The 13,299-nt window shown below is 44.5% G+C and overlaps 1 protein-coding gene across 1 annotated transcript in view; it reads right to left on the bottom strand.

Moving 5' to 3' along the window:
- VIM (vimentin) overlaps positions 1-11,152 on the bottom strand; it is a 31,766-nt gene extending 20,614 nt beyond the window's left edge. Inside the window, exons 1-2 of the mRNA XM_068235556.1 lie at positions 10,486-11,152; positions 5,749-5,809 (exon numbers count right to left, since the gene is read on the bottom strand). Of these exons, the coding sequence (XP_068091657.1) occupies positions 5,749-5,809; positions 10,486-11,039 (615 nt within the window). The 5' untranslated portion in view covers positions 11,040-11,152. The remainder of the gene's footprint in view (positions 1-5,748; positions 5,810-10,485) is intronic.
- Between the last annotated feature and the right edge of the window lie 2,147 nt (positions 11,153-13,299).

The raw sequence follows: 13,299 nt of genomic DNA, 5'->3' as shown, positions 1-13,299 counted from the left end.
CCATGTTTGAGATCATACAGTAAGAAGGTCCCGTGCAGACACACTGGCATTTGGGGAAGGGTCCGGGTCAATAAAGAAGAGGACCAGATACCGAAGGGACACTGGATGGTCAGATAAACATAAGGCTTTCCCCCCGCAGGTTACATTTTAACGCTGTGCCTGGAGTGCTACTTTAAAGTGAACCTCCGGACTAAAAATCTACTCAGCAGAACTGAAAAGGCTTGGTGTTTCTTTAACAGTTTCACAGCATCAGAACTTTGTTTTTCTTACCAAAGCATCATTTTTAGCTGCATTTTTACCTAAGCTCCACCCATCAAAGAAAACTGCCCGGGCTTTTTTTCCCTGATGCTGTGCAGAGCATGATGGGATTTCCTATGTTGTTATTCATGTTGCCTAGCAACTGGGAGAGGTGCTCAGGACACAGGACAGTTGGAACTGTGTCTCATGCTCCCTGTCACCTCCTTTCAACCAAAAAGATGGCTGTCATCATCAAATCAAACATTTGCCTGTTCTTTTAAAACAGGGCGGGTAAGAGATTATATTACCTATCTATTTTAATTAACATAACTAATGTACCTCAATGACCGTATGTTTGTTTAGGCTGGAGTTCCTCTTTAACTTAGTAAACTCTTTTAAGAACAGAGTCAGATGTGAAAATTCTACGCTGGCATCAATACAGGAAGTAAAATTACTGTGTTTCTCCGAACATAAGACACTGTCTTATATTAATTTTTGCTCCAAAAGATGTGCTAGGGCTTATTTTCAGGGGATATCTTATTTTGGGGGGAAACACTGGTAGTTTTCCTATACAAAATGTATATATTGCATGCCATGCTGAAACACAAGCGGCATGCACAGAGCTTGTGGTTTGCAGATATTGAGCCATATGCAATTCTCTTTTTCACCTGAGTTTTCTCCTAGGTGATCATTTTTCGTCTCAATTTTAAATAACTTTCCAGCACTTTTCAACTTTAAAAGTACCAAAAAGTAAGTGAAAAAGTTATATCCAAATTATTTTGAGCATTTTCTTGCTTGCTGGTGGCTTAAGGCTGCTTACACACCAAGACGTTACAGGCGCACGTTAGTGCGCCTGTAACGCTCCCCCAATGCACAGCAATGTAACACAAGTGGGCTGTTCACACAGCCCACGTTGCGTTACATGTAACGCTGCACGTTCTCCGCAAAGTGCAGCATGCTACGGCGTTGGAGCGGCTATAGCCGCGTTAGACTGTTTGCACATGCGCAGTGGGGGGCGGAGAGGAGGCGGGGAGAGCCAGCTACAGTAGCCGCGCACATGGCTACTTAATATTCACTGCACTGGCGGGCGTTGATTGGCCGGCGGGACCACGTGATGCGGAGTGTCTCGCTCCGCATCACGTGGACCCGCTGGCCAATCAGCGCCACTCTAGGAGACATTATAGGAATCGAGCCGCCTAACGCGGCTCACTCTACCGTCGGCTCTTGCAGCACCATACGTTGTGTTAGGTGCACGTTATGCGACCTTAACGTAGCACCTAACGCAACGTCTTGGTGTGCAAGTAGCCTAAAAGGCATTTTATTGACAAGTTCAAAAATATCACCTAGGTGAAAGCTCAGGAGAAAAAGTGAATTGTATATGGCCCATTGGCTCTCACATACAATAAATTGATTCTGCTGATCATGTGGGTAAGAGTGTATTTCTTGCAGGCAGAGAACTCTGTCAGGCTCCCCAGAGCTATGATAGGATAAGCTGTGTGTCCTGGGAAGAGGTGAAGTGCTGCTGCTGCTTATCACGACCGATCAGGAGGGCTGGCTCCAACACAAATTTCCTGACACACATATACAGGACTGTAGGACTCACATTATACTGCTGCTCTCCTGTATCCAGGCCTTGTATTGAGTGTGACTTGCTGGTGTCATGTGGGCTGCTCCTAGGGCTTACTTTCAGGGGAGGGCTTATATTTCAAGCATGCTAGGAATTCCTGCTAGGGCTTATTCTCAGGGGATGTCTTATTTTAGGGGAAACACGGGATGTAGATACAATGAAAGTACAAGATCAGACATATCTATTTGCTTCCTAAAAGCAAACCTGAAGAGACCTAAAACAATAACCTTCTCACTCCTTTCTACATCTCCTCGTTCCCCCGCTGTCCTCCTTCCAAAAATCGGAGCATTCGGAAGTCCTCATAAGGCTTCGGAAGCGAAGTCTATGGGATGCAGCGCCTTCCTTCTTAACCCAGTACACAGCTTCAACAGAGTTCTCATTTGAGATAAGAGCACTGATTTTGACCTTAGTCGGCAGAACTAAACCCTTGGAATGCTTTGATCTCTCTCTGCTAGCAGAAAATACAGAAACTGAAGGCAGAACTCCTCTGTTATTGTCTCACACTGCCCCCTAGTGACAAGTGGCCATAAATACACATTACAGCAGTACTAATTAGAAGCAAGGAAATCTAACAAATAAGAAATACAAAAAAAATGTGCAGAACTAAATTGGCCTGAAGCACTTGCAAGCCTCTAAATTATTATATTGCTTAGGGGTCACTTTAATTAATTAGAGAATCTTCCTTGCCTCATCATATACAGTACGCCTGCGACATGATGCCACTGCAGCACAAAGACAGCCTTTCTTTCCAGCGATCACATTTGGAGTGACTCCTGTAAATGTGCATTCCACAGTGAAAGCGTGAGAACGCAGCAGCAGTGCTTGTCAGGAAAGGAAACAGATGGGGACAGGGCTGGCTCTCTGCAGAGCTCTGAGCAGCCTGAGGTACTTAGTGCTGATCTGTTCAGGGCTCCTCCTTCGTGAGGGGACAGCAGTGGGGGTCAGGATGGAGCTCTGTAATCCATTGGAGAGTCTCACAAGTGGCTGCACTATTGTGCGTCCCTCTTAGCCAGCCATAAATTACAGTTATGGGGGTCGTGCACTCTCCCTGCACTTATGTTTCAGGGTCTGCAGCTCTGAAGGCTACAGAATAACAACTTGTGACTGTTATGTAACTGCTGAGAGCTGAAAATGGATTTCACACATCAAGGCCGAGTGCGATTTTAATGAAATCTTTTTAATCAAGAATCCCCCGAAGTTTTCTTTTCTCTTTTTATCCTTTATTACTTGTATGTTATGACACTCCCCACGTTATATAACTGATCAACTGGTTTAAAGGGCAACTGTAATGAGAGGCATATGGAGGCTGCCATATTTATTTCCAGTTAAACGATGCCAGTTGCCTGGCTATCTGGCTGATCTATTTGGCTGCAGTAGTGTCTGAAGCATGCAGCTAATCTTGTCAGATCTGACAATAATGCCAGAAACACCTGATCTGCTGCATGCATGCCGTGGGCAGCACGGTGGCGTAGTGGTTAGCTCTCTCGCCTTGCAGCGCTGGGTCCCTGGTTCGAATCCCAGCCAGGGCACTAGCTGCAAAGAGTTTGTATGTTCTCCCTGTGTCTGTGTGGGTTTCCACCGGGCACTCTGGTTTCCTGCCACATTCCAAAAACATACAGATAAGTTAATTGGCTCTCCCTAAAATTGGCCCTAGACTACAGTACTTACGCTACATAATATAGACATATGGCAATGGTAGGGATTAGATTGTGAGCTCCTTTGAGGGACAGTTAGTGACAAGATATATATATAGATCTGACTAGATTAGCTGCATGCTTGTTTCTGGTGTTATTCAGACACCACTGCAGTCAAATAGATCAGCAGGGTCTATAGCTGAAAGTATTAGAGGCAGAGGATCAGCTGGATAGCCAGCCAACTGGTATTGCTTAAAAGGAAATAAATATGGCAGCCTCCATATCCCTCTCACTTTAGTTGTCCTTTTAGTGAAAAGGGAAACATTGCAAATGCATGTATGGTGTCCTATACATTGCCAACGACTGCACAGGCCAGATAAATATACAGAGGTCAGGCACTACAAAAGCCAGTGTAATGACAACTTGTGCTGCTCTACATCATCAACAAGCACCGGCTCTCCCATCAGTAAAATTAACCTCTTTTCACCTCAACGTAACACTAACCTTGCCCTCTCAGACACCTAACACTAACCTATCCCTTTCCGGTGCCTAATTCTATCCCCTTCTGTCCACTGTCTACTAACTTCCCAACTCCGATGCCTTACAGTATCCACTACCCCTATCGAATGCCTAACACTAACCTCCACCTCTGCCCGGTGATTAACCACTTGAGGACCGGGGCATTTTTAGTTAATTGGGCCACTGCAGCTTTAAGGCAAAGCGGCAGGGCCGCACAACACAGCACACAAGTGATTCCCCCCACATGTGTGGGGTTAATTAGCTCCACCTCCTGAAGAATGAGGTAAGAATTAACCTGCAGCAATTGCAGCACATACGCGATTATCACAAATCGTAAATACGTTACATGCAGTATTTTCACGCCGATTGCGATGCGATTGCCCCTCCCCCCAGCATGCCTCCCATGTTATGCATCATGTGACATCAAGGTGTGCAAGGGGGCATTGTCTGCAGGGAAAACACATGAGACTTGGGGAAAAAGGGGGAAGGGGAATGCTGTTTTTTTTTTTTTTTTTTAATGCTACTTTTTATTAGAATCCAACTACACAAAACCATTTATGTAAAAATACCTTTTTTTATTTTTAGCACCAACAAATAATGAACATTGCAAGCAAGTTTTATAAACATTTTCCCTGATAAAAATGTTTAAAGGGGTTCTGTGGACTGGTTAAATAAACAAAAAACAACACTTACCTGGGGCTTCTATCAACCTCCTGCAGCTGTCATGTCCCACGACGTCCTCCTACGATCCTCGGTTCCACGCCCCCGGTCTATTATTCCTTTAAGAAGACGAACAGTGCTCGCTCCCACGCATGTGGGAACTGAGGATCGTAGGAGGACGGCGTGGGACATGACAGCTGCAGGAGGTTGATAGAAGCCCCAGGTAAGGGTCGGTTTTTGTTTATTTAACCAGTCCACCGAACCCCTTTAAAGAGACTCTGTAACAAAATGTTCAGCCTTATTTCTTCTATCCTATAAGTTCCTATACCTGTTCTAATGTGGTCTGTGTTACTGCAGCCTTTTCTAGTTGCACAGTGGCTGTGTTTTCTCTCTTATATGATCTAATCTTCTCTCTTCTGTCAGCTCTGTCGGCTGAGGCTGGAATGTGTGGAATGTGCTGCACTGCTTGTCATTGGCAGAAGCTATACACACCCTCTCCACGCTCTGTATGAGTCAGAGACTGAGCTACTCTCAAGCCTATAACACTCTAGTTAGAAGCCATGTCTTTTGTTTGTAAACACTGCCTAAAACTGGCAGTTACAAGCCAGGATTGCAGCAGGGAGTGTCAGAAACAGCACAGAGGGGCCCAGGAGAACATAATGAATAGAATAGTATGCTTTTTATTGTAAGAATTTTAGAGTACAGATTCTCTTTAAAGTGACTTATCTGCGCACTGTAATTGCATCGGTGCCATGGCTTGGTTTGCTACCGAGCAGGTGAGTGTAGCATCTGCCAATGGCCGGGAGATTCAGTATAGCGAATTCCCACACAGCCACCGTCGAACATGTGCTGTGATTGGCCGCTGCCAGTTTCTGCTTAGTAAATCTGCACAAGCCAGTTTTTGGCATACGCAACACTCCACTGCTTTCGCCCTCCCTAGGTGGATACAGATTCCTGCTAAGCTTTTTCTTTTCATTGTGAGAGTGACTAGAGGTAGCAGAGGAAGACACCTGATCACATGGGCAGGAAAAGGATTTCCTGACAGCTCATTGCATTTCCTAAGCCACAAACCTGTCTGAATGACTGCAGGTTGCCTTCCGCCTCTTCTTTCTGAATCATTTCATCTTGCAGCCTAAAAATCAACACGAAACAGCAGTTAGTACAACAGTCAGATAAAGAACACAGCAAAGACCACAGCATAGTATTCAGCATTACTGAAACTGTAAGAGAAGGAGAAAAGCAGATGTCCCAGATGCCCATGGCTACTCATCTCTAGTCTTTGACACACCTGTTCAGGAAATGCTGTTGAAAACAAAGAAAACCCATGAGAATCCCCCATGAGGAGATGAACTGGCCCAAAACCTGTTGGTTCTGTCAGATTTTAACTGCCTACTTTTTTGTTGTGATATTGGTCCTTTAATACTTCCATTTTTCAGTTTATGTTTAATGCCTGGTACACATCACGCAATTTACCATTAGATAGACCGGTCAAAACGATTATTTCTGACAGTTCCGATCCAATTTCCGTTCGTTTTTCCCATCAACTTTATACAAAATCGATCAGAAAAATGATCAGAAATCAGATCAGACCTATCGGTCTGTCAATCAGTCCTACAGTATTTGTCCGTCTATCCGACGGGAAATTGCATGGTGTGTACCAGGCATTAGAAACACAATGGAATGAATGGAATGTTTTTGTAACACTGTTTTTGTAACACTGATGAAATCTATCTAAAATACTTTTTGCCATGAATCCTTGCAATTTACAGAGCTGAACTGAACGACTGAAGTTTTTTTCTGAACTAAAGTAGAGTCCCTCTTTAAACCCCCACTTTCACTTGCAGCAGTGGAAGAATGGAGCAGAGATTCTGGTTGCCATGGGCATCAAGAAAAAGAATCTGGAAAACTAGAGCTTCCCTAGTGGAGGGAGTCTGCCCTAGATAATGACATCATACATCATCTACATGTTCTCCAGGTGAAAATGAAATTGTGTCTGTGTAGTCACCCTCAAACTCGTATCAGAGATGCCTGTCCCTTTTAATGTAAAGCAGCAATACATCTATATGGCTGCACTGACCCCCGGTGGCTTTTACTGCCATTCATACAACTGACTTATACCCATGAAATGAATGCGGCCCAATGCAGTCTTTCCTATTAGTACTCCACCCAATCCAGGAAGCAAGAAGACCCATGTGGAGGACAGTGAGTCATGTGTGGGTGGAGCTTACACATTTCAGACAAACATCTGACCCCTCCCATCTCTATAAATCACTGCAACAGCATAACTGTCGCAACTGTCACTCTCTTAATATCACCCACCCATAGAGGGCAGGCTGAGACTGAATTGAAATAGCAATGGAGCAGTTTCACATCCACCACCTGTGGGATTCCCCTGCTAGCTAACAGGCATTTAGATGGGGATGTGGGTGGGGTTTGGACAGAACACTGCCAAAATGGCCTCGCAACCTCAAAAAGTTTAATCTCGGCTCAGTACCTTCTGTCTGAATGGGTGGTTGGGAGGCACAGAAGTAATATTATTATTATGTAGTATTTATATAGCAACATCATCTTCTGCAGCCCTGCACTTTCTTGTTACTCACTGTCCCTTAGAGGAGGTCACAGTCTAATTCCTATTATAGTCATATGTCTATTGTAGTCTAGGGTCATGTTTTTAATGAAAAGTCAATCAATTTATCTGTATGTTTTTGGGATGTGGGGGGAAACCTAAGTGCCCAGAGGAAACCCATGCAGACATGGGAGGAACATATAAACTCCATGCAGAAACCGGAGCTGCAAGGTGAGAGTGCTATCCACTACTCCACCATGTTGCCCGAAGTATTCACTAAGCATCCTTTTAATTGCTCTTCTTAATGAGGAGTAACCATACAAAGGTTCATGGGAAATCTGTAACTGCAATTTGAGAACATACCTAAAGCAACTGAAATCTATACAGTGGTGCTGGTGTAACGTAGAACTTGAACCAAACTTTTTTTTTGTTTTCTGGAACAGTGCAAATGGTTTAGAAGCCCTCTTAAAGAGAAACTCCAACCAAAAATTGAACTTTATCGTAATCAGTAGCTGATACCCCCTTTTACAAGAGAAACCTATTCCTTTTCACAAACAGACCATCAGGGGGTGCTGTATGACTGATATTGTGGTGAAACCCCTCCCACAAGAAATCCCTCCCACAAGAAAAGTTCGAACTTTTGGCAGTTTCCTGTCTGTGAACCTTGCTGCATTGTGGGAAATAGCTGTTTACAGCTGTTTCCAACTGCCAAAAACCATGCAGCAGCTACATCACCTGCCAACAGTAAAATGTTCACTGGCGTTCCTCTTTAAGTCCTCACTAGGGATATTCCTACTTACTTCCCGTCCTGCTGACACCCTAGGCTTTGCTGTGGTTCTGAACTTCCTGTTACTCCTTTCTAAAGTGGTGTCTCCTTTTTCCCACTAAAAGGTGACAAGGGTGGCGTCACTGGTTCCATGATGGAATTTCAAGAAGAATATTTTATTCCAGCGACAGGAAACAGGAAGTTAAACTCTAAGCATCAGGGTGTCAGGGGACAAGGAAGTGAGCAGGAAATATTCCCAGTATAACAGAGAGCACACAAAAAAACCTAAGATAATAAAAGGATAATAATGAGTGGACAAACTGGTGCACAATGGCTTTAGTAGACCACCACCAGGAAGCCTAACCAGGAAGCAACTTTTGGCATCTGAGGACTTCCTAAAATGTTTAAAATTTGTAAATATACTAAATATGGTTTCTAAATAATAAATGCTACAAAAAAAAGTGATGATTCTCTTAGTTAGGGGCCAACTCTGAATTTTGGCGTACGTCCAGCCATGACATAGTATGAGTTATAGATCACTTCCTCCAGAGTTCTGTGGTGAAGACCTCATAATAGTCATAGTTCAGTTTGAATGGCCTGCCACACCCATCCAGACGTGGCGCTAAAAACACCAGACAGCTCAATAGCCAAAACCGACCGATAGCATGCGTAGCGCCTCTGGCTGGCCCCCTCCGTCTCTCTCGGGATCCCAGCCCTGATATTATCTTGCATGGCTGGACGTTTTATCCTTTTTCTTGCTGGACCAGCAATACAGATGCCGGTGATTAAGCTGTCCCCTCGTTTCAAGCCAAAATATTAACCCTAATGAACGGCTGGGGGCTGACCCACATCGTTTTCTGTCAGTAAAGACTTTCTCCTCTTTTTATGAGCAGTGAAAGTTTGAAAACTCAGTTCCCGTTGTGGATTCGGTTATAGCTTTTTCAGCAGAAGGGACAGAAATTTCAACATCTCTTGTAGAGCTTTTAAGTTCTGCAAAACTTTTGCAAAACAGGAAACAATGTATCTTTTTTTTTCTTACAGAAAGTACACCGCAGGAGATTTCAAGAAGCAAATTCAGGCTATGCATGGATAGCATTTCTCTACAAAGTCATTCAAAGAGTATGACTGAATGCTACTGATGGCTGAAACAGCCAAAGCATTAGAACAATTCACTCTGGGATGATAATCAAACTCAGGGGACATTCTTTAGGACAAAGACACAGAGGCAGTCTCCCTTAGCAACAAAAACGTTTTATTTTGTGTAACAAGACTATAAAAGCTCATCTGTTATTGATTGATGTAGATTTAAACACAACATTTCATACAAAAAGCAGAATAAATTATGTTTTAACTTTTATGAAGGAGAGAACTAAGCAAGAGTGGTCAAAGTTTGGAAGCAACCACCAGAGGCAGTAAAATAAACCGCATATTAAATTTAAAGCTAGTTTCGACAGAATTACGATTGGATTTTCAGACAAAAAGAATTACTAAGGAATGGAAAGGACTATAGCCACTTTCAATTATGATTGCCCAATCACTGACCAATTTTACCACCTCCATGAAGTATGGGGGTAAACATATATGGAATACTATGAGATTGTGTAGGTAGACCATCATAGTACATGGAGTTGGTCAAATTGTTCAGTGATTGATCAATCATCATTGAAAGTGTGTACTAGGCTTATGTCCTTCTGTTTCTTGTAGAAATTCACTGCAGCCACTCAGAAATTAAGTTCCTCTTCTTGGCGTTCTTAACGGACTACTATCGTGAAAAAAGTAGGCAGTTTAAATCTGACAGAATTGACAGGTTTTGGGCCAGTCCATCTCCTCACGGGGGATTCTCCTGGTTTTCTTTGTTTTCAACAGCATTTGCTGAACAGCAGTTAACTGCCAACATAGTAAGATACCAGCCAGTCTCCCTAATCACTTTCATGCTATTTTGTCAGTTATACTTTGCAACTGCTGTTCAGGAAATTCTGTTGAAAGCAAAGAAAACCCTGAGAATCCCCCACGAAGAGATGGACTGGACAAAACCTGTCAGTTCTTTCAGATTTCAACTGCCTACTTTTTTTTTCGAGATAGTGGTCCTTTAACTGATAGTACCCATCTTCTCATTGTTGGCCACCTATCTTACTCTATGGACTATCAGTCCATTTTCTACTACAACTTTAAAGCAGAGGCCAGAAGGTGGGGATCCATCAGTTCCTTTGTGATATAACTTCACTTGAGTTCCCCAATCCTTTCTTCTACTGTGGCCATTTTGGGTGGGTCTGCTCCCCCTTGTTTAACCCTGCCCATTCATTCTACCTTAGAAAGAATGAAATATTACGCGTGAGACGAATCCTTCTGTACATAGAAAAAAATGGTGGCATACTTGAAACTCCATAATCCAGGCTGATTTTGCATCCATTCATTACTAAATTGCCAGTTTAGGGTGGATATTGATTATTTTGGAAAATACTCATAAAGTACTTACTTTTCTCTGAGCCTCTGGAGATCATCAGCCATGTTGTCTCTGTCCACTTCCACCCTGGCTTTCTCGTTGGTGAGCTGGTCCACTTGTCTGCGAAGGTCCCTCATCTCCTCCTCGTAGAGGTCCCCAACCCTAGAGGTACCTTTACCCTTCAGCTGCTCCAGCTCGGCCAGAAGGATCTTGTTCTGCTGCTCCAGGAAGCGGACCTTGTCGATGAAGTTGGCGAACCTGTCATTGAGCTCCTGCATCTCAGCCTTCTCGTTGGTCCTGTTGGCTTTGAACTCCAAGTTGATGGCATCGGCCAGGGAGAAGTCCACTGAGTCCTGCATCCTGGCTGGGGGGAGGCTGCTCCTCAGCCGGACTGAGGAGGACTTGTAGATGGATGGGGAGGAAGATGTGGTGTAGACTGTCCTGCTGGTCAGTCCACCGCCAGAGCCCGGGCGCAGGGCACTGCCCAGGGAGTACCTGCTGCTGGAGGTGGCATAGCGGTTGCTGGAGGTGCTGGACCTGGGGTTGCCCCCGAACAGCCTCTTGTAGGATGAGGACTTCACAGACATCTTGGTGAAAAGTTGCTGAAGTTAATCCTGGTGGGAAGTCGAGATGTAGACTCAAGTACAAGGCTGCAGCGGTCCTCCTTCCAGAGCAGACAGTGCAGCAGCAGGAGAGGAGTCGGGGCACACAGGGTGGTATATATGGGGAGATAACGGTGCACGAAACTGAGCGATGCTTCCAGCAACCAATCCGGCTCTTCCCAGCGCTGGACCAGCACTAATCCACAGCCAATGAGAACGGGAGGGGCTGAGCCACACCCCTCTCTCTGCTCAGCATCTTACTTCTTCGCGTCTTGGCAGAAATAAGAAAAGTTTCTTCTGAACTTTTTGCTTTTTCTGCTTATGCACACACGGGAAACTGAAATGCTTTAAAACCAACGCTGGTCTTCTCCTAAGCTGCTGTATTCAAAGGATTAGCCCTTGCCATTGTCACCAGGTGTTGGTGCTCTAAGAGAAGACAAACACGGTGCTGCTTTCTCATAGAGAGGTGAAGTTTGGCTCACAGGAAGTTGTGGAACTCCAGTAGTTAAATTAGAGGCTGTCGTAGAGATGAACTAAGGCTGGCTACAGTAGGCTATGCAAAAGCGCTTCTCTGAGCTCTTGGAACCAACTTGGGTGGAAGACAGTCCTGTTTTCTGAAGCACTTGTATATCAATAAAACAGTGAAAGACAGCTTCAGATAGGCTTTCATTGCAGGGAAGTTCAAAGGGTCATTAGCTCTGCTCTGTTTTATAGTTAAAATACAGAGTGTTTTATTGTAAACTCCGAATAAGACAGAATGATGCAATATTATATATATTTAAAAAAAAGCTATACAGCTGAAAATAAAAATATGAAACGCTTTTCTTTGCTACTAATATTCATAACATTATATCTTGCTTTTTTTTTTGCTTCAGTGTCACTGTAAAGGACTTCCGAGGCAAAATATTTCATTTATTTTTTATTCACCTCGGGCTTCTTCCAGCCCCTCGCAGCCGTCTTAGTAGCTCGCCGCAGCCCTGGTCCTCCTTGGTGTCCCCACTGGTCGGTCGTAAGGATTGCGACCCGCCGGCGAGAGCCTTCTCTGGTGCCCACGAGTCCACGTCATCTGGCGCATACTGCGCCTGCGCATAACCACTGCACAGACGCAGTGCACGCCAGATGATGTGGATGAGTGCAGAAGAGCTGAACCCGCCAGTGGGTCGGGATCCTTGCGGCTGACCAGCGGCGACACCAATGGCTGGCCAGCGGCGAGGGACTGAAAAAATAGGGACTGATAAAAAATAGATTCTATATTTTGCCTCACAAGTCCTTTAAGATGGCATCTGCCAGGGAGTGGGACATATTGTTTCCAGCATGCCTCATTAATTTTTAACTGATTTGGGGCAGTTAATCAATCAAAAGGGTGATTGGTCATGTTGGAATGTCTCCATTGAGGTGGGGGGGAGTAAAATAATGCAGTACTATTGTGGCTTGATTGATTCAATTTCTGCTGAAAATCAAATTCACTTTCAGTGGACAAGGCGGTAGAATCGATCTCTACAACCCTACCCATGTATAGTCAGTAAGTGATTGTCTATACCTAGCCCCTGTATGAACAATCGGGGCCGTGCAGTTATTCTTCCTGGTTCAAGTGCGCGCAAACAGCCAACTGAGCCCACCCGGGCTTGCACAGTAGCACAGAGCTGCAAGCTCCTTACTACTGTGCATGCGCAGGCAGGCTCGCGCGACTACAGCACACACTTAAACCAGGAAGAGGAGCTGCGCGGCCCCGATGGGATTAGCGACAATGCATTGGTTGAGTACACGAAACGACGGTGGCAACGCTGGGACGAGGGGTACAAGAGGGGGTAGGGAAGGCTCCATAGGATCCAGAGATTTCCCTGTCCATTTTTTTTTTTTGGGGGGGGAGGGGGGCAGTTTTACATTAGAGGACCTGAACTCTTGTGCAGGACAGGAAAACCTAGAGAAATGCACCCTGTATGTATTTAGAGACTTTAGCCTGTCTAATTCCCCCTCATCTGTGAATGATCCCTACTTGTATTTTGACCACTCAGCTGTGTCAGCTGACTGCAACAGTAGAGCAGCTAATTGGTAAAAACAGGATGTTAACAATATATCTGCTTCCATAAAAGCAGGAAGTAGACACACTGCAGATTTATTACAGGATTTGTATCAGCTGCAACAAAGAAATGTTTTTCCTTAAAGGTTATTATGCTGTTGCATATCATTTAGAGCAGAGAGGAAGTTCTGAATTTAGGTCCGCTTTAAAGTGTACCTGAAATGG

Source organism: Hyperolius riggenbachi, chromosome 5 (assembly GCF_040937935.1).
Source record: "Hyperolius riggenbachi isolate aHypRig1 chromosome 5, aHypRig1.pri, whole genome shotgun sequence".
Taxonomy (NCBI): domain Eukaryota; kingdom Metazoa; phylum Chordata; class Amphibia; order Anura; family Hyperoliidae; genus Hyperolius; species Hyperolius riggenbachi.
The sequence above is the reverse complement of the archived record's forward strand: the minus strand, read 5'-3'. Positions and strand labels throughout refer to the sequence as shown.